Source organism: Schistocerca nitens, chromosome 3 (genome assembly GCF_023898315.1).
Source record: "Schistocerca nitens isolate TAMUIC-IGC-003100 chromosome 3, iqSchNite1.1, whole genome shotgun sequence".
Lineage (NCBI taxonomy): Eukaryota > Metazoa > Arthropoda > Insecta > Orthoptera > Acrididae > Schistocerca > Schistocerca nitens.
The window spans coordinates 180,483,815-180,506,141 of record NC_064616.1 but is presented as its reverse complement, the minus strand read 5'-3'; the positions used below and the strand labels follow the sequence as shown (position 1 = coordinate 180,506,141).

At 44.7% G+C, this 22,327-nt stretch overlaps 1 protein-coding gene across 2 annotated transcripts in view; it reads right to left on the bottom strand.

Annotated features, from left to right (window-relative positions):
* LOC126249540 (U-scoloptoxin(01)-Cw1a-like) overlaps nucleotides 1-22,327 on the bottom strand; it is a 69,248-nt gene that overhangs the window by 28,233 nt on the left and 18,688 nt on the right. Inside the window, exons 1-2 of one of the 2 annotated variants that reach the window (XM_049951203.1) lie at nucleotides 10,977-11,085; nucleotides 8,764-8,829 (exon numbers count right to left, since the gene is read on the bottom strand). In XM_049951203.1, the coding sequence (XP_049807160.1) occupies nucleotides 8,764-8,829 (66 nt within the window). In that variant the 5' untranslated portion in view covers nucleotides 10,977-11,085. Of the gene's footprint in view, nucleotides 1-8,763; nucleotides 8,830-10,976; nucleotides 11,086-22,327 lie in introns of those variants that run through there. The other variant, XM_049951205.1, reaches the window with a different exon arrangement.

Sequence of the window (22,327 nt, the reverse complement as noted above, 5' to 3'; positions counted from 1 at the left end):
AGAGATTCGTCTGACCAGCCAGGCAACATGTTTCCAGTCACCAACAGACCAATGTCGGTGTTGACGGGCCCAGGCGAGTCGCAAGGCTTTGCGTCGTGCAGTCATCAAGGGCACACGTGTGGGCTTTTCGGCTTCTAAAGCCCATATCGATGATGTTTCGTTGAATGGTTCGCACGCTGACCCTTCTTGATGGTCCAGCACTGAAATTTGCAGCAATTTGCACTTCTGTCACGTTGAACGACTCTCTTCAGTCGTTATTGGTCCAGTTCTCGCAGGATCTTTTTCCAGCAGCAGCGATGTCGGCGATTTGATGTTTTACCGGATTCCTGCTATTCAAGGTACACTCATGAAATATTCGCACGGGAAAATCCGCACTTCATCGCCACTTCGGCTGTGCTGTGTCCTATCGCTCGTGCACCGATTGTAACACCACTTTCAAATACACTTAAATTTTGATAACTTGCCATTGTAGCAGCAGTAACTGGTCTAACAACTGCGCTAGAAACTAGCTATCTTATATAGGCGTTACCGACCGCAGCGCCGTATTCTGCCTGTGTACGTAACTCTGTATCTTAATACGCATGCCTGTACCAGTTTCTTTGTCGCTTCGGTGTATAATCACGTGTATAATCGTATGTAAAACTATACTTACATCTCGGAGCAGTTCACTAGAGCGGGCTATGTGTCGCGAATCGTGCAAAACACAATCTGTCTAGGATACACTGGTCTGTCTATTCACATACACTGAGCAATAATTTCAAGCTTTAACTGTCCACGCGTTGCCATGTTATGGCAAGAAGGGTTTTAAGTCTTGGAAGTTGCTCACCGAATTCACGAACAGTTAAGCGACAGTATTCGAGCATTAAACTGCTATCGTGAGACAATAAACATTGTAAGATCTGCCTCATAGTGATCCTACGAAGTCGACAACACCATCCGATGGCTGCTATCTACATGACGCGGAGGTACCCCAGGGAGACTACCACAGCAATGCGCGCTGTATATTTAGGAGTCAACTGTGAGGTTGTATCGACAATACGCAACCGTCTCCATAAGAACAATTTAACCCATGGCTGTCCATTACGAACAACATTACAAACTTCTAGGCACTGTCGTGCTCGAAGAAGGAGGGCGTGGAAAGTCCTGGAATTGAAGCAGGATCGTTGATGTCGGGTTGATTTTACCGACGAGACAGGATCTGTCTGGCGAGTGACCATCGTCGTAAAAGAGTGCTCAGAGAGCCAAGCACAAATGAATGTGCCAGGCATTTAGTCCCCCGGGTTCAGCTGGGAGCTACGTCAGTCATGTTTTGGGCCAGTATCATGTACGGATGTCAGGCAACTCCCATCGCTATTGAAGGTAATTCGAGAGTTGTGCTGTATCTGGAAAAGATCCTCGAACTTATTGTCCAGATCAAAAGCCCCCCCTTTCAGCGATGGGTCGGTATTTCGAGACGAAAATGCATGAACACATTGCGTACACCTTATGAACGTCCATCTCAAGAAGCTAGGAATCAAACGAATGCAGTGCCCTGCGGTATGTGTTCACAAGAGCCAGACTCAGCATGCTTGAGACCAACTGGCGACTGCAGTGTGTTGTCGCAGAGATCGTCCTCACAGAGTGCATGGTCCCAGGGGACCCGCGGTCGAACAGTGGGACAACCTTCAATAGCAACGTCTCAACCACCTTCTGGTCAGAATCCCAAGGAGTATCCAAGCATGTTATCCTGCACAGGGATTGTCAATATGATACTGAATGTTAAGTAGAAGTAGATTTTGAATTCACAGGTATGCAAAGATGCCCTTTCGAACAGACTGCTTTTATTTTGATTACTCTTTATTTTTATTTCACAGTAAAGTTATTACACTGCTCTGCAGAACTTAAGGGAGAGATATATAAAGTAACATAACATATTAATTAAACGGTAGAAATGAATCAAAGTCGTGCGCAAAGCGCTCGACGTCACATGACGTGAGGTCAGCGCGAGTATAGCGTCAAATGGGGCTGGCCCCACAAAACCAAGCGTAGAAGGAACGGGAAAGGACAGTATATGTCAATCAACGAGTTAAGTTGCGCTGTGGTACTGTTCTTCATTAGAACAAGGCCCTAAGACAACATCTGAATGTTTCCGCACAGGAAAGAATCATCGGGAGACTAGAAGGAAGACTTAGTGTGCCGAGTTTAGCCCAGGAGTTTGGTATTAGTCACAGTATTGTTTCACGTACCCGGCGAGTGTTACAAACAACATGCATTGGTGCCCGGAATAGAGGAGGTGGTCGACCACTCTTATCTACTACAGTACACAACCTCTACATAAAGACAAGAAGGGACCCTCATCAAAAGGCGGCAGCAATTGCAACTACAGTACATTTAACAGGACTGCAAGGCTTACAATCTCACGCTCCACAGCGGCACGGCGACTAAATCGCGGTGGTATCTTTACCGACGACTAACTCATAGTATTTCGTTGACACCAGCACATCGGCGGCACCGTTTACGGTGGCGTCAAGAAATTAGGGACTGGACCAGCGAGAAGTGGAACCGCCTGTTCTTCTCCGATGAGAGCAGTTTCAGTCTGAGTAGTGATTCTGGACGTACCCTAATACGGTGCGCACATGTAACGCATCCAGGAACATTGTCGAACATGATCGTCTTGGTGGTGTAGGTGTTACGGTGCGGGGATGCATAATGTTGCATTGGCGTATTGACCTCAAAACCTCAAAATCTTTGAACACGGTACAATCATCAGGCAAAGTTTCTGTGACAATGTACTCCTTCCCGATGTGTGTCTTTCCAGGGATGTTTTCGGCCGTGACTTTATTTTTATGGATGACAATGCGCGACCGCTTCGAACAGCGCTGGTGGAAGAGCTCTTGGAACGAAAGAATATTCGGCGAGTGCAGTGGTCTGCCCGTTCCCCCGACTTAAATCCAGTTGAACACATGTAGGATGCGGTGTGGAGGCGTATTACAGCACTTGCACACAACCTAAAGATCACTCAGCAGTTGTCAGCGACGCTTGTAGAGGAACAGAACGTCCTGCCACAAGAACTCCTTAGAATCCTTGTGGCCAACTTGAGAGTACGTTACAGAGCAAGCATTGCTCTCTGTGATGCTCACACACCCTCTCATGAAGCATATACCGCCTACTGTAACGTTCAGAGGGCCATCATAAACTGGAGAGACTTCAGAGTAATTATTATCTTTGAATAAAAGTACCTTTAGATTTAGTTTCATTGAGAATTTCCTCCATTTACCTTCTGTACTATACTGCAGCAGATATTTCTGTGTATCGTCCAAGTTTTATCGACCTTCGTGTCTCGGCAGTGACACATTACTTTCGTCCTTAATTTTTTAGCATCAGTGTATTTTTTGGTTCCATAAGACTTAGTCTTTCATTCCTTGCTCTCCTAAAAACTAATCCCATGTCCTTTTCAGACCTGCAAGCTGGACAAAACTTTACTGGGCAGTTTATTACGCCTCATTGTTTGTTGTTATTGTCTACAATCAGATTGTTTTTAACTGTCCAATAGCATAACCACTTAGGACGTAGGTTGCATAACGATTACTGAAGCTTAATGTACAAATGAATTTATATATATGTATATTACGTAAACGGCAGCAAAACGACCTGATGAAGTTAACGTTATGAAAGCCAAACATAGTTCAACTCCAGATCTTTTTCGTTTGTTAATGTTCAGCAGATTATTAGAGACTACACTTTTCTTATTTTGGCATGACCGAAGTGATCTTCTGAGTGGAGCCGTAACAGAGTTTGGCAGCCGACTTTTAGACGATAAAAGATTCCTATAAATTGCCTGGGCCAGGATTCGAAACACGATTCGCAGGAATAGAATTACAAAGAATTGTGCTCTGAGCTGCCTTTCTAGTCAAAATCGCAGCTTTTCATTGAGAATAGCAGCCAATTTGTACGCTACAAAATTGTCAGTGGTCAACCAGTTTGTATGCACTGGCGATGTACATACGTATTAAGGTGGATCCACAGCCATCGCTCTGCGCTTCGCTTCACCGACCATGCTGTACCCCGCGGCACAAATCTGATGTTTGTGGACGCGCAGCTGATTCGGTTAGTGACTGCTCACTGTCTACGATGGAGCGAGGCAAAATAGTACGTTCAGCGTTCATTATGCTGTGCCATCATTTAAAAACAAGAAGAAATAACCACCTACAATGAATAATACAAGTATTAAAAAGTGGGAAAAAGTTTGACGTGAAAAATCTTTTCACTTAAATAATTGCAGGCAGTATTGGACATTTCGATGGTTTTTATCGAATGTTATCCAAAGATTCAAATATCGCGTCACTCTAGCGGAACCAACAAAAATAAAGAAGTAGACAAATAACAGCGTCGGCCGCTGTGGAAGAGCGGTTCTAGGCGCTTCAGTTCGGAACCGCGCTGTTGCTACGGTCGCAGGTTCGTTCTGCCTCGGGCATGGATATGTGTGATGTCCTTATGTTAGTTAGGTTTAAGTACTTCTAAGTCTAGGGGACTGATGAGCTCGGATGTTAGGTCCCATATTGCTCAGAGCCATTTGAACCATTTGAACAAATAACAGGATCGCTTACAAAAACAAATTCGCAATAAACTTGGATTTTTTGAAGCAGAGATTCATCCGCAAGCTCGATATGTCTGTTGAAAGTTATCGAGCAAAGCATGTTAACTATCGACAGTGAAGTTTGCACGGTTCGCACCCATGTACTGGTCGTAAACGTCGAATGGCATTGTTAGCTGGGATATCCCAAAGGGTGTGTCCAGCTACCTGTCGGAAAGAAAAACAGTTCTTCAGCCCACATTGGCCTCATTCCTCGAGGATATGTGAGATTGGCGTCGTATGCGTATTTGTAGAGTGTAGATGAGTTTGATGGATGCGTGTTTAGTGTGGTGCTATGTTCGTGTTATATGATGATGATGAGAGAAGGGAGAGGATGAAAACCGGTGCTGGCACATAGCCTACGCCTCTCGAGTAGCACCAAGGGGGCGCCGAACGTAACGTCCCCATACGATGAATGCATCACTATCAGTAGTGTCATATGTCTTCACTTCATGAGTAGAGAGTTTTGGAATTTAATCCAGAACATTGGCGCAAAAACTGCTGATCATGAAGTTTACGCCACCGCCTCTTCTTCCCTTACCAGCCAACTGAAAATTTCCTTCGCCACCAGGACTCGAACCCGCTTACCTCCGCGTCCACCGCCACCGCACACGGGTTCATTCGCGACCTCGGTAACGGAGGCGGGTAATGATGCTGTGGCAGCCTTTGTAAAGGCAATTTTTGCTCGTGAAGTCACCTTGCAACAGAGCGCGTCAACGATCCCTGAAAAGCCGTCTAAATGCACAGCTCACGAACGAACCACACACTTTGATGAAATGATAGTGGATCGAGTTTACCAGTTTACGGCGCAGCTCAGTTTGGTGGCCTATACCGCCAACAAGACCAACGCCTCACGACTCGTGACCATTTTGAGGAAGGCTGCGCGTTCTCTGAGGACGCACCTTTAGATCGCAATGTTCCGGAAGGGAGAGATGGAGTGCCATACGTTTTCAGAACTTCTCCTTAAGTACTACGCTCGAACTGTTTTCGATAATTCTTGAAGGAAAAAGTTAGATATTTTAAAGTCTCATCGTAGACGAAGGTATCAGAAAACGATCACATTCTCAGCCGGACAAGAAAGTGGCACGGATTCGTCAGCAGGTTTACTGAAGGCATCATCCTGGAAATTTACAAGTATGGTTTACGTAAAGCACGAAGAACTAGAATCAGACAGGCCAGGAGAAGATCTGAACACGGCTCCTCTCTCGAAAAAAGAAGGAAAGAAGATTAGGTTTTAACGCACCGTCGACGACGCTGTAATTGGAGTCAGCACGAGCGTATATTAGGAAGGGTTGAGGAAGGAAATAGGACATGTCCTTTTCAAAGGAATCGTATTGTCGATTGGGTGAACTGATTTAGAAAAACAACTTAAAACTTTGATCTGGATGACCGAACAGGGTCTTAAGCACCTGTAGTCACGAGTGCGACTACTGTATTTGAACTACTGCACCACCTCGTTCGGTCCCTGTCTCGAATCCAGTGCCTCACCTGTACCGCCATATCGTTCGGTGTCGACACGAAGAAACTTGTTAAGCCAGACCATCATCGTAATGATTCTCACACCTCTGCCGTATGGGTTTAATAATTGTCGTGCAGCACAAAGCCATTTATAGTAGGAAAGACATCAGCTTTGAAGGTAGATTGTGTCTTCCTAGATATCAGAAAGGCTTGCGACACTGTATCACATGGTTGAGTACGAAGAAGTTATGGTCATATGGAGCAACTTCGCACATATATGACTGGGTCGACGAATATTTGACTATAAAAACCCAGTACGTTAATTTGGACGGTGAAAGTTCCTCAGGAATGAAAGTAACATTGACTGTGCCCAAGGAAGCGTAATAGGACGTCTGATGTTTTCAGTATAGGTAAACGATTTATCAGACAGGTTTAACAGCACTTTAAGATTGTTCGCTGACAGTTCTGCAGTATAAAGAAAAATACCATCGTTGGAAGAACCTAAGGAATTTCAGAAAAACCTGAACAACATTTTCACTTAGGCTAATGAATGGCACCTCCCTTTAAATGAGATAAGCGTAAAATACTGTCTATAACAATGAGAAAGAACCCAATATTATCAGATTAACAATTATTGGTGAACATCTTGAACATTTACATCATTATACTAAGAAGCCATTGTAAATAGGACGATCTCGCAAAATCAGTATTATGGAAGGCAAATGGAAGACTTAAATCTAATGGAAATGTTCTGGGGAAGTGCAATACACATGTAAAGGAAGTAGCATCCGAAATGACAATGAAGTCAATTCTAGAGTAGTGTTCCAGTGTTTTGGAAAGTTTCTCAAGTAGGCATGACAACAGGTATCGAACAAATTCAGACACATGCTACTAGGATCGTAACAAGTCTGTATGGACCATAAGAAAATGTGACATAAATGTTCGGGGAACTTAAAAGGGAACCCCTGGATGCAAGACGACATAGTACCTCCGAAATCTTGTAGAGTAAATTTAGAGAACCTGTTTTCAAAGAAGACTGTACAACCATTACGCTACCACTGTCGTATATATCGCGTAGGCATCATAAGTATAAGATACTACATTAGGGTATGTACAGATGTATATACATGGTGGTCAGGAACAGACTGAAAAGCTTGTAAGAGTGTTGCAGGGTAGGCTGCGCTGAGAAATAACTGCTAAGATAAAAATTTGATACGTCACCCCGTTTTCGAATTAATTAGCATTCGAGTTAGTCCATCAGGCGTTTGCGCGCGCAAATTCTAGCGGCTCGCCCGAGACGGCGTCGCGAAACGTGTTCTTCATTTGGTTTCCTAAACCCGAACTAGAGAGCGATACAAAAATTGGACATGGGACAATAATAAGGCTCGAACCCAAGCCAAAGGTTGAGCAGTCTCGTGAAAACAACTGACACTAATTGTATGCGGCGGGCCGCTGGAATTTGCGCTCGCGACGTTCTGGTTGGTTAAATTAAATGCTAATAAACTTGGAAACGGGGCAAAGTATCGAATTTTTTTTGAACAGTTGTTTCTCAGGACAACCTATCCTGCATCACCGTTACATGTCTTTTTCCCTCACTTTGGAAGCAAATGAAACCGGAAAGAAAATCGATTATATTGGTACGGTGTACCCTAGCCATTCACTGCACAGTGGCTTGCAGAGTGTATGTGTAGATGTAGATTCGGAAGGGATGCACATGGTCAGTAATAATGTGGACGTAACCTAAAGTTTCCAAGGTGTCTTCTTTAAGAACCACAATACTATTACCGCCAGCGTATATAAATTACGTCGAGTGGACATTCTCTTGGAAGACGGAGCATCATACCACTGCTATCGTGCGAGGTGACCAATCAATTACCAAACTAGAAGGATCAATGCTCAAATTGTCACCTGACCATTTATGTTAATATTTTTCTCTGTTTCCCTAACATACTTCACATGAATGACGAGATTGTTCCGTTGGAAAGTCAACATCTGATTTCTTAGCCCATCCTTCTGTAAGGAAAAAATGGAAGATTAGAGTTCTTTTAATTTCCCGGCGACCTCGATGTCACCAGAGACTAAGCACTAACTCAGATAGGGCAAAGACGGAGATGTAAATTGAATGTGTCCTTTTCAAAGGTACCTTTGTAGTGATTATCTTCAACGATTTAATGAAACAACTAAATGTTTAACTCTTAATGGCTGGTCGGAGATTGGAATCCATCCCTCCCGTATGCGAGTTTAGCGGCTTAACCACTGCGCCAGTTAGCTCGGTATCTTTGTATTCCGTCATTTATAACCTCGTCGTCAACGGAATCCTAAACTTCCAACCTGTGTTTTTACTGGTCCAACCAACTCCGGCTATAGATCTGATGTTAGCTCAACACAGTCATAGGGTGTAATTGAGCCAACAAGTATACAAATAGGGATATGTCACTGTGTGCTCCAGGGTAATTTTCGCGTGAAACTTATGAGTGCAAGAACTTGGAATATTAGACCAGTGGAATACTATTCAGTTATCTTCCATGTGAATGATCTCGTGTGACTTGACCACACAACTGAAAAAAAGAAAACTTAAAAAGAAACAGTCGAAGAGGAGTTAGCAAAAATGTTATCCAGTGCGGAACAACGACAACAGAAAATGCTGTGAAGAATAGTGATCAGTATAAAAGTGAGAAACAATGTCAGCTTACCGCTAAGGCTAAGCACGCCGCAGACACAAGCAACGCGAAAGCCGAAAAACTGCACCACTGCGTCATCTGGGAACAATCAGTTAATAAGTAATTAAAATTAACTATTCTAGACACAACTATTACAGAAAAAATGTTGAAGTTCTCAGCTATAGTCCTTAACATGAATCGGAAAGTAATTTCTAATCTGATACATTACACTGTAAGTACACATACTTATAAAATACAAAAACAAAATTTTGTGGAAACTCTGGCTGTTTTAAATTCTTATCTAATTATGTCAATTTAGATCATGAAGTACAACAGAAATTGCGTTTCACCCATTGTTATAACGGAGCTCTGCAGCGAAGAAAGAACCTACAGAAGGTCGTTACAGAAGGCCAAAACATCCACTACATTCTGTTAACTGATATGACACAAAGGAAAGGATAACTAATGAAAACATCCACCGGTCGCAAATGCATGTATTCCTGCAGTTAACTCAACCATTTTTAAAATGCATATTGGTGCCTTCGTTTCTACTGCGATATACGCAGCCGCTGTTATGCAAAAGTCAGAAACTGCATTTTGTGAAGTAACTGATACACATGGTGATTATAATTAAACTTTCGCTACTTGAGACAGTGTGGACTATTCACCCTGTTGGTACCAAACTTTATAGGAGTGATATTCAGACTGTACTCTTCAGGATTTGCGTTGTTAGGCGCCGGTACTGGTGCAGAGACGTAGGAAGGAAACGAAAGCATCTGTGTGCGTTATAGTTGCAGATGTCAACGTGTGTTTGGACAAACTGAGCACGGCTTTACCTGAAAAGTTGTTTTATCGAAATAACAACAATAGTAGTGCTGCTCTTCGTGAATATAGGCGAATTAAGGGAATACGTAGAGGTACATTTCGTGCACCGTAGTTGAAAAATACCATTCGTAAGTTTGAATTAACGAGCGATATCGGAATTGTTCCTGGGGGAGGCCAAAGGCAAATTGCGCCACTAATTGTTGAAGAAGTTTGCTGTTGCCATGGCAAAGAAAGCTGGAAGCCATGTGCGACCTTCAAGCAGTGTCATGACAGATAAACATTCCTTGGTGCACCGTTCGAAAAGGGCTGCGAGCAGTTGTGAAATGGTATCTCTAGTGCGGTTCCAGGCTGTCATCGATGCAGATGGTCGTCATACTGAGTAACGTTTGTAACATGTAACGTAAACATGGTCGCAATTAACAAACGTTACCCCTATACAATACGACTTAAAAACGTATTATCTTCTGCATTCGTTACGAAAACGATAAGTGATAGCTGCAATACTCATTATAATGTTTAAAGTAATTGCTACCAGAGACGTCAAGACCCCACAAGTGCTGTCGAACCAAACAGTTACAACAATTTTTTTTTCTGTGCAACGGCACCATACGCATTAAACTGTCGTTATGTTATGTCCATTACGGCTCCGTGATTTTTGCTTGGAACAGAGTTTCGATAAGGTAACGGGCGTTTCTGTACATTGTCGGTCAAAGTGCTCTAACGAATTTGTAACCAAAAAGTTGTTAGAAAAATCCGAACAATAAGGTGATTCATGTGAAAAATTCATACATAGCTCCATTAACCACCACAAATATAATCGGATTCCCCTTCATGTCTGTACACTTCCTATTCGCTTGACAAGGCACTAACGAAGAACGCTCTGGTTCAAGTCATCGAGAAAGAAGTTTAAAGAAAGTTTGTTACCAATGCTATGAGACACACGTAGCAACACTTTACTACAGATTTCTACACACATGAAGCACTTGTAACTAAAATTGTCCATAAACTACCTGCTAGGAGATTTGATTAAGAATTTTCATTTTAGAAGAAATTAGAATAATAAATCTTTTGATGAACACGATTTGAAGCTTGGAGACAAAATATTACTGCAAAGAATCCATCTGAGCAAGATCAGAGCAAAGAAACAGGACCAGATATTAAAATTCCTGTTCTTGTATACTCTTCTGAAAACGTATCCAAATATGCATCACTACTCTGTATTCCCATTTTAAAAATCAGTCCCGAAGATTGATTTGGAACCAATAGATAGTGACAAGCATCTCAACGTGGGCACCGAATATCTAAACACGCATTCTAAAGGTCGCACACGCAGCTTCTAGCACGCACAGTCACGAAGGAAGTCTGCATTCCGCGGCGCAACCGTCCAATGCTCCTCGGGTGTGCAGTCTAGCAGAAAATACCTCTGAAGCTGTCCTGGCTGCCGGCTGCGGGTTGCTGGACTGGACGCCTCTCCTCTGAGGATGCGCCTTGCCGTGGAGATGAGGAGAGAGCTATCTCACTCGCGTTTATATACGGAGTCCGCGCGCTCTCACGGAAACTCGGAGGTGGTTGGCGTAACTGCAAACGTTGCCCCACACAAGGTCGAGGGAGGGAGGTCACACTCGTTTCGCGACCCTCCCCCTCCAACGTTTCCTCGGACTCACTGGACACCGACCAAATTAGAGCGGCGGCGGCTACGTCGGCAGTCACCGACACTCGCGCGTGTAAAGCGGGCTGCATTATCCCAGTTCTGCGCAGTTGGCAGAACTGATATTCTCGACTTTTAATGGCAAGCGGTTAACATGATAACATTCTCTTACACTTTATGTACAGCTGTTGGGATACGACTACTGCTTTGTGTTTAAGCCTTTTGAGATATGGATTTTAACGTGAACTGTTCGCATTAGTACTCTGCGTCGTCTTTGTTAACGAATTACTGTCTGTTACACAACTGCTCAGTCGCAGCGCGGGAACTGCAGCGTAGAGCCAGTAATCTGTCTAAAACTTTTCAAACTCAAATATTTACAGACTTAGGTTAATTTATGCTGTGTATAAATTGTTAGGGATTACGTAGTTCAGTATGACGGCAAGGTGAAAAATCTTCTACCTATCTGTATATTTTCGGTTCATAAATTCTCTTACTTCTCGATGCCTTCACCATATAGGTAAATGTACCTTACCCAAAAAATTTTCAGTGAGCAGATTTCATTACTGAAGTGAAATTCTGGAACTTCTCAAAAACGAAATATTAATAAAGATAGCTGCAACCATTCACTTATGAAGTGTTTCTTCACTTTAATTAACTAGTTTTAGAACCTTTTCAGGTTCAGGTTCAGTTTCAGGTGACGCATGCAGAAGTTCTCGTATTTATACCTGGGTGCTGAATGACTCATTCGTTTTCTAATTTCTATATTTTCCAAAGTAATGCATGTACTCATATGACTGATTCATATTTTCCAAAGTAATGCATGTACTCATATGACCGATTCATAGACAGAACAGTAAACTCACCGAGTTTGCATAGCCGGCTGGAGTGGCCGAGCGGTTCTAGGCGCTTAAGTCCGGAACCGCGCGACCGCTACGGCCGCAGGTTCGAATCCTGCCTCGGGCATGGATGTGTGTGATGTCCTTAGGTTGGTTAGGTTTAAGTAGTTCTAAGTTCTAGGGGACTGATGACCTCAGATGTTAAGTCCCATAGTGCTCAGAGCCATTTGAACCATTTTCGAGTTTGCATTGCGCCCCACAGCTGGCATTACGAGTTCATGGCGACATAGCTAGAAAAGAGTTTTTGTGTGTTGGAATGTGTGAGCTGTTTATCTGTTACAACAGTGCAGAGCGCATTTATAACCAATTATGATAAAGTACTGCCATGTAACCACAGCACCGTGCTTTGGTATCGACAATTTAGGGACGCTGTTTCTTTGCTCTGTAAACAGAAAAACATCAGTCGACCAAGTTTGCCAGATACAGCGCAGGAGAGGGCGGAGGGAACTGTCTGCTGATTTCTAGAATTTCAGCTTCCAATAAGATGGATCACGGCCTCGTTGGAGCATCGATGTTCTTCTGTATCTGAACGAGTAACTTCAGCATTGCTGGATTGAGCGTAGTGGTAAAGATGTTGTGGCTCTGCTCTCTAGGCCCAGTCCAGGTCGCTTGAACTGACACCTTTTGTCTTTTTCTTCAGGGTTACGTTAAGAACCGTGTATAAGTAACCCATTTGCGAAGAACACTGGTGCAGCTCAGAGAGCGCGAGAACACATCAGTGTTGCTGTGATGACAATTGACAGGATGTTACTGCATAAGGTATGGAACGAAATTGACTACAGCTTGGGTATGTGTCATTTGACCAGATCGGCTCCCATAAAACATTTTTAGGGTGCAGAATGTAAATTTGATGACAATATTGAACATGGCTGTCTTTCGGCAACCGTATATATGTTTCAGCGGAGAAGTAACACAGTCAACCGGTTGTAAACAATTTTTTAGTACATTGACCTAGGTTTCGACGCCTCTAAGGATGTATTCATCAGAATGACATTCTTCAATCTTTATACTTCGATATAGCCTTACATACCTGGCGCGGTAGAAATCTTACCGTTTTGAAAATGGCTGTCTTTATTTGCAACCGGCTGGCTGTGCTATTCTCCGTTGAAACTTAGATACGGTTGCTGAAAGACAGCCATATTCAAAACTGTAAGATTCCTACCGGCCCAGGTATCTAAGGCTGTATCAAAATATAAAGACATAATACTTCATTCTGAGAAGACATCCTTAGAGGTGTCGAAACCTAGGTCAATGTATTAAAAAATTATTTGCAACCGGTTGGCTGTGTTAATTCTCCGTTGTAAATTTGCTGTCTATTCATTGCATCAGTCGTATTTTTACATGTAATGCTTTCGAAAATATAGAGCTTAGGAAACGAATGCATCATTTATACGTGGGGCGTTCAATAAGTAACACGACACTTTCTTTTCTGACAGCAGCGTCCGCAGCTCGTGGTCGTGCGGTAGCGTTCTCGCTTCCCGCGCCCGGGTTCCCGGGTTCGATTCCCGGCGGGGTCAGGGATTTTCTCTGCCTCGTGATGACTGGGTGTTGTGTGATGTCCTTAGGTTAGTTAGGTTTAAGTAGTTCTAAGTTCTAGGGGACTGATGACCATAGCTGCTAAGTCCCATAGTGCTCAGAGCCATTTTCTGACAGCAGGTTGGTTGTATTGAGGATTCCAATACACGATACTATTACCCACTCCTTTGACGATAACATCGTATTTTTCCAAATAATCTCCATTTAATGGCCGGCCGAAGTGGCCGTACGGTTAAAAGCGCTGCATTCTGGAACCGCAAGACCGCTACGGTCGCAGGTTCGAATCCTGCCTCGGGCATGGATGTTTGTGATGTCCTTAGGTTAGTTAGGTTTAACTAGTTCTAAGTTCTAGGGGACTAATGACCTCAGCAGTTGAGTCCCATAGTGCTCAGAGCCATTTTCCATTTAATGCGACTACCTTGCGCTGTCTTACTGGGGGTGCTTGTATGTTCACGTGATAGCAGTCTACTGGTCGACGTCGGAGCCAGCGTCTTGCTGCGTCAGTAACATCCCCATCAACCATTCACTGCTTCCTGCCTCATTGGGCCAAACAGAAGTTGCGAGATCCGTGCTGAAGAGTGGATGAGGAAGAACAGTCCAATTAAGTTTCGTGAGATCCTCTCGGATGTGCAGACTTGTGTGAGACCTTGTGTTGTCATGGAGAAGGAGAAGTTCATTAGTATTTTTGTTGCGACGAACACGCTGAAGTCGTTACTTTAATTTCCTGAAAGTAACCAGTACACTTGAGGATTGATCGTTGCACCATGAGGGAGGACATCAAACAGAATAACCCCTTCAGAGTCCCAGAAGACCGCCACCATGACTTTATCGGCAGAGGGTGTGGCTTTGAAATTTTTCTTTAGAGGAGAAATGGTGTGGTGCCACTACACGGACTGGCATTTTGTTTCCGATTCGAAGTGATAAACCCATGTTTCATCGCCTGTGACAATGTTCGACAAACGACTGTCACGATCAGCCTCACACCGCGCAAGTAATTCCGCACAGATGGTCCTTCGTTGCACTTTATAGTCTTCTGTTAGGCGGCGAGGAATCCAGCGGGAATACACATTTCAGTACCCTAAATGATAGGGGAGTGTGTCAGCACTACCAACAGAGTTGTCCCTTGAGTATCTGCGTGTTTTATTGCGATCCGCCGACCACCTTCAACGAGAGTGTCTGCACGTTCTAATACTGCGGGAGTCATAGCTGTGTGCGACCGGCCGGCATGTGAAAGATGGGACAGGTTTGCACAACCTTGTTGCGATTATGATAAACCCCTCGCCTAACAACTCACCATGCTTTTGCTCACTGCCAGATTCCCGTAGACATTCTGCAAGTGTCTATAAATATTTCCGATTCTCTCGTTCCCCGACAAAAGAAGTCAATGATAGCTCTCTGCTTGGAACGCACCTCCGTTACAGACGCCATTTTCAAGGCTACGTGTAGTGCCGTCAGCCACTGGAGTTTCGTGAAACTATAGCGGCGCAATCTGAAATATTCCGCTATGTCCCACAAGGAATTCCAAATCTTTTTCAGCAGAAATAGGCCAATTGGGCATTGTTCTGTTGAGAAAGGGTATCACGATACTGTCGCATTAGACGTAACACATTATGACGCAGGATGTCTGTATTTTCCGTTGTGCCGTCAGAGTTCCGTCAGTCACTAGCAACCGTACATGAAGCCACACCCGAGGGCTCTCCACACTGTGGCGTCAGGAGTAACACCGTTCTGCCTCTCCAAAACGTTGGAAGAACGGGATCTCTTCACAAGTCGCTCCCATATTCGCCGATGACGGCCAACCGAGGTATTGCACAACTGCAATTTACCGCTGACCACAATGCGACGTCATTCAGTTAGTGCTTCCCAAACATGGATCCACTGCAAACACAGCCATTTGTTTATGTGAAGTTAACGGCAGCCTACGCATTGGACGGTAATTCCATAATCTGGCTACTGCTAGTCTCCAACCAATGGTGCCGGATGACACAGAATGTTGCGTAGAGTCCCGGATGGTAGGCGCAGATGTTATGGAGTTATGATTTGCTTTGTGCACAGTGTGGTCATTCTCCCCTGTAGTGGTCAGGCGTGGTGAACTGGAAACTAGACAATGTGTATGCTTGCCCTCACGTTCCTGTGAATTCCAGCATCAGGCGACTGATGTATCCGGATGTCCCACATACCTGGATACTGCATGAGTCGACCAGCCGACAAAATGGAGACCCACAATGGGGTCCTTTCTTTGGCACAGGGCTGCGCAGAGCAAATGGACATCGATGGACGGTAGAGGGCAGTGTCGCCAAGTGAGTGCGCCACCATCTCATTATGTGAATACACCAGCTAATTGTGTCCTTTGAGGCCGCCATAAGTACCACCACATCGTGACCACTCAGGACCACTGGTCACGACTGTGTCACCTACTGCTACCTTAAAGAAAGCCCCTTCTCCTTCCTGACTGTCCTTGTCATCCTCTTTACTGGCTTCTACCCCGACCTGTGGAAGACTTCCTGCGTCCTCTTATTCCTCAAACCCAACAAACCCCCTTCCGTCGCCTCTTCCTGCCGTCCCATCTGCCTCACCTCTATCTTCAGTAAGGTCTTCGAATCCATCCTCTCCTGTCGTATCCATCAGCACCTTAATCAACACCACCTCCTCCCCCTTACCCAGTGTGGCTTCTGACCCTCCTTCTCCGTTGAAGACCAACTCCTTAACCTCGTCCAACTTTTCTCCCTCCAGCTTAACTCCCATTGCTCCGGCAGTTTTGTTTCCCTCGACCGCCAAAATGCCTATGACTGCGTATAGCATCCTGGTCTCCTCTTTAACCTCCAAACCTACGACCTGTCTATCAATCTTGTCTCTCTGGTCGCTTCCTTCCTCTCATGCCGTACTTCCTATGTCACCCCCCACAACACCAACTCCTGCATCTTTTATCCCACTGCTGGCGACCCTCAGGGCTCCGTCCTCTCCCCTCTCCTCTATCTCCTGTACACCGCTGATATGCCCAAGCCACCACCTCCTGTCCACCTCCTCCAATATGCTGATGACACCGCCTTCCTGGCTCTCTATACTAACCTTCAACAGTTCCAATGCACCTTCCAAACCCACCTTGACCAGTTCATCACTTGGTGTAACCAGTGATTCCTTCATATCAACCCCTCCAAAACCAAGGCAATCATCATAGGCCGCACCACCCGCTCCTTCCGTCTACACGATTTCTACCTCACCATTTATGGTCATTGCATCCAGCTCACCCCCACCCTGAGATACCTTGGCCTCACCCTCGATCATCACCTCACCTGGATCCATCTCCTAATCATCCAAACTCCTGTTTGGCTGGACATGGGGGTTGCATCCTTCCACCAGCCTCCACACCTACAAATCCCTCATCCATCCTATCCTCTGTTATGCCAGCATTGCCTGGACCTCCACCCCCTACCCACCGCCTGCCTGAGTGGCCGTGTGGTTCTAGGCGTTGCAGTCTGGAGCCGAGCGACCGCTACAGTCGCAGGTTCGAATCCTGCCTCGGGCATGGATGTTCTAGACGACTGATGACCTCAGAAATTAAGTCGCATAGTGCTCAGAGCCATTTGAACCATTTTGAACCTGTGAACTATGCTTTTACATGGCCCTCCAAATCCTTGAATGCCATGCCTTGCCTTGCCTTTCGTATCTGCCTTCCTTCCCCCACACAACTCCTATATGACCTCATCCACTTCCCCCACCTCCACCTTTTCCTTCAGCATCTCCACATCCGTTACACTGTCCACAGGCTTGATCTCCCACACCCACTGGTTTCCTCCTTCCTCTCCACCCCCCACCTGTTGCTGCGCCTCTATCACTGTATCCCTCCCTCTTTCCACCTCCACACTCTCCATCTCCATCATCAGGGCAATTTACAGCACCTCCCCCTCCTGGATGTTGAATTTCGCCATGACATCTACCCTTATTTCCAACTGTAATCTGGCCTTGTTCCTCCCCCTCCCCAGGGCCCCTTTTTCCTCTCCCGTCCTCCCAGAGTGGATTTTCCTCCTTACCCACCTGAGTCCCTGCACCCCCTCCTCAGCTGTTTTCCTCTCCCAGCCCTTCACTCCCCAGCCCACCTTTGGCTCATCCCCCCCCACCCCCGCCTCATCCTTTCTCTCCCCTCCTTCTCGACTTCTTTTCTCTCCTCCCTTGTGCGACATTACTGTTGTGTTCGGTGCCATTATACAGTGTCATCTAATGATGTGGTTTTAATTGTGTACTCGACCTGTATATACTCGATGATTGTTCATGTTCTTTTTATACTGTGGAGGCCTTTTACGTTGTTTTTGCCTCGAGTGTTCTTTAAGTGCGCTTCAAATTGCCAGGTGTGTTCTTTTAACTTTATGTCCACCTTTAACTGTCCCCCAGTGCATGTCCCCACATTAATGTGTATTTTAATTGCCATCATCTCCATTTCCAGTGATTTTATGTCCCCCTTTTTATCCCTCTTTTTATGTAAGAGTCCCCCTTTCTGTATTTTATAAAGCCGTTTGGCTGAAGAGCGGTGGACTGTGCAGCCCCATACAGGCAGGAGAATGAAATTATAATAAAGAAAAAAAACGACCGCTCGGTCAGTCATGTACTTCATCTGATAGCATTCGTTGCTGTCTCCACCGTACTACTGACTACTCGTCGACGACTTCGCTTTTGTATTGGTTTTCTTCTTTGATCTTCATTTGGATTGTGGCTCGTACTTGACCTGTTGGCTGCCTTGTGTTGAAAGTTCGTTGCACTTCGTTGCTGCATAGCTTCTTACTGACTTGCTCTTGTTGTGTCGGGTCCACTGTTTGGTCAGCCCTGGTGCTCGACTCTGGCGGGGGTTTGAGTCCCGTCCGCAGGCGGTCTTCCCGCCTTGGGTCGTCATCGTTTCTCTCCTGTTTTCTGAGGTGTGCCCTGGTGTGCGGCTACTCGCGCATGTGGCACTTTCTACTCTGTCAGCTACTGATAACGCTGCCTCGCAGGAGTACGTGGCGTCTCAAGGTCTTTCACTGTGATCACTCAATATCTGACGCTGTTCACGTCCGTTGTATAGCCTACCAGGCCTAGTAACTACACGAAACATGAACAACGCTAATACACTCTGGTGACCGTTCTACCTGTCATAGAAAATAGTAACTCGAATCATTTACATACACGTCGATGGTGCGTTCATGTGCAAAGTTACATTGACGTCTGACCATAACCTCTGGGTGCTTTTGTTAGGCAGTGTATGTCGAAGTCACGTTGTAAGGTGGTCATGTCATTTTAGTTTTTGTATGGTATCGAGGTGCTCGTCAGACAGAAAGCAAGTTACGTTACTGTTAAACAACCTTTGGTCTTGTCGTGGCACAGTCTTTGCCTCTGCGAAGTCTAATACATTCTTAATTGAAGTGCGGCAGGTGAGGGGCGTATTCTGCAGTGCTGTGGACTTGTGCTTGTATCTGTTAGACGAAGAAAGATTGATTGTAAGGGACAGCAAGGATGAATAAGATGTATATATTGGAAAGCGAAGAGAATATATATTTTGAATAATGTCATTTTTTTTTTAAGAAAAGAAGCTTGAGGTTAGTCTGCAGCACTGCGCAGCTAGTTTGTCAGAATAATTATTGTCAGCCAGTTAACTTGCTTAGACCTGAGGGAAAGACCATCTCACTTCCCCGAGTCATGCATTAACATATTAATTGACTGAGCTCTTTGCTTTTTATAGAAATTCTCTGTTAATATTGTACTCTTTTTAAATCATTGTTCACTTTGTTAATCATAGTTTTGTTGAGACCTATGTTATGTGTGAAGATCATACGAAATTTTGCTCTGTCTTTTTGAATACATATTGCAGTCTAAAATCGTTGTCTTGGAATATCATTTCATAGGAATAGTGACTCATCCTATCCCACTGTTTGTCAATACACCTTACCACATTGTACCATGTGGTATGAAACAGTTTGAGTACAGTCTAGAAACTTCATTTAGAAATAGAAATCTAGCTTAGCCTCTGCCCGGTTGCTGTCTGCTGTTGTACTTTGAAGAAATCTGCAGCAATGTCGCCAAGACGAGAGGTAAGTGGAAATTTTGATTAGGGCCAGGTAATTTTTTTACTTCAGTTGCGCATTTAATATAAGACAAGTTGGATTCAGATTCGTTACAGTTCAGTTCAAATTAGGTTCTGTTTAGTCAAAGGTTAGCATACGAGTTTAAGTTGGGTAACAGTTTGTGGTGGCATAGTTTTGGTAATACGTAGCCTTTTATAGAATGGTAGGTAATGTTGAGCTAATGTTTATCTAGAAATGAATATAGTGGGGAGGTTACAACATCACATATTAAATATTTTATAAAGGTACTAAGAGTTGAAATAAGACGTTCTAGACAGAAAGACTGTCTTTATAAAGAATGTCTCGACAAACGTTTGCTGTCGAGGCACAGTGTTTACGTGTGAAGTCATACAGTTCAGACTGACACCTCAAAAAATAAAGTTACGTGACTTATTTTTTATTTGTTTGCAGCAACATTTCTGGAGTCCTGGTACACATTTAAATCCCCGCGCCACAGTACCGTAACCAGGCGAGCTGGAAAAAAAATATCCGCCCATTGATAAAGTGCAATATTGTGCGGTAATTTGTTTTCCGCACCTGAAGGGGAACAAAGCTGCAGCAAACCACGCTCTACAGGTGAAAGAGTGCGGCAAACATGGACCATCATACGACACAATGGGTAGTAGCACAGACGCTACAGGACCGGTCAACGATGATCAACGAAGTGACAGACTATCTCTCTGCGAAGAATCGGAATTCTCAAGAGAATCGGAGGCCCTGGTGGTAGTGGGAAAGTTAAAAATCAGTCCTGTATCACTTTTCAATATCTTGTGCGACAATTTGAACACGAGGAAGGGCGCGGGCCGCAGGGTTCCGCTATTGCTCAGCACACAGTCACACCCGCTGCCTCCTTGGACTATCAGAATTTGTCTTCTGCCCCATATGCTTATTCTTATGGCTCACAGTGACTTCCTCTTTGGGCCGGCCGGTGTGGCCGAGCGGTTCTGGGCGCTTCAATCTGGAACCTCGCGTCCGCTACGGTCGCAGGTTCGAATCCTGCCTCGGGCATGGATGTGTGTGTTGTCCTTAGGTTAGTTAGGTTTAAGTAGTTCTAAGTTTTAGGGGACCGATGACCTCAGATGTTAAGTCCCATAGTGCTCAGTGCCATTTGAACCATTTTTGAACTTCCTCTTTTTTTAGGATGAAGAAACCATTGCTCGGCAGGCATTTCCAGAATGACGGCAAGGTGAATTTCCAGGTGGAGCGTTTCCTAGACATCCAAACTATAGACTTCTAAAATCGAGATCTCCGCCAAATCATCCACCATTAGAAAAATATGTGTGGCATTTTGGTGCGAATATTTATGGAACGACTGTAAACGTCATAAAGTTTCATGGCTGCAGCTTGGTTTTTTTCGAGGTGATAACTGGAACTTTATGACTACTCCTCACAAATACTGCAGCAGCTTGTTTAGAGTCTGTTGACGGCCAGCTTTTTTTGTGAATTAGAGGGTTACTTTGCGTAGAATACTATGTAAGTGCACTTCAACATCATTATTCACGACTTCTGCCAAATACATCTCGGTAGAAAGAAGTAATGAGCTGTAATGTACTCCTTTCTTATTCTACGTTTGATGCATAATTCGCAATATGTCTCATGCAACAAGTTTTTTCTTGTAGTATATTATTTGGAGTGCTTAAGGATGTGTCTTTTATTACATCTTCCGTACACTGGTGTGCAAAACTTAATGACCGCGTGATGTTTCACTGTCGATAGCTCGATGAAACTTGGGCCATACCTAGAAGGGAAGGCAGCAAAAGGCAGTAATTGCAAAAAAAAATTACGCAGTGAGAAATGACCCAAAAAAATTGTTCAAGTGGCTCTGCGCATTATGGGACTTAACATGTGAAGTCATCAGTCCCCTAGAACTTAGAACTACTTAAAGCTAACTAACCTAAGGACATCACACACATCCATGCCCGAGGCAGGATTTGAACCTGCGACCGTAGCGGTGAGAAATGACACCTTCATTCAAAGACAATAATCACACTGAAGTCTCCGCGGTACATAAAGGTCCCCTGGACATTACAAAAGGTGGGGCATTGTTTTTGATAGGGCGTGTGATGGCTATGCATGCTCTGCAATGTGTTCCCATTCTGGCCAGAAGGTTGGTGAGGAGCTCTTACGGTAGGTCGTTCCGTTCCTTCAAAAGTGCAGTTTGGCAGATGCTGGATGCTCGTTGGTGAATGTGGACGCGTTGCAATACGTCTCCCCAATGCATTCCACACGTGGTCGATGGGGTATAAGTCATGGAAACGGGCAGGCCAGGCCACTCTCCGAATATCCTCTCCTTCCAAGAGCTCTTCCTTGCCGGCTGTTGGATGTGGCCACGCATTGTCATCCATGATAATGAAGTACGTAATGCACCCGGGAGCAATGGCGAACATGATCTCTGCGGTGGTTCAGCTGTTATGGTATGGGGCGGCATAATGTGGCATGGGCGTACTGAACTCCAAATCTTTGAACACGGTACACTGACCGGTCAGCGTTATTATGGCGCTGTACTCGTTCTCCGTGTGCGTTTTTTCACTGGTGCATACAGCCCTGACGTTATTTTGTTGGATGACAATGCGCGACCGCATCGAACATCGTACGTGGAGGAG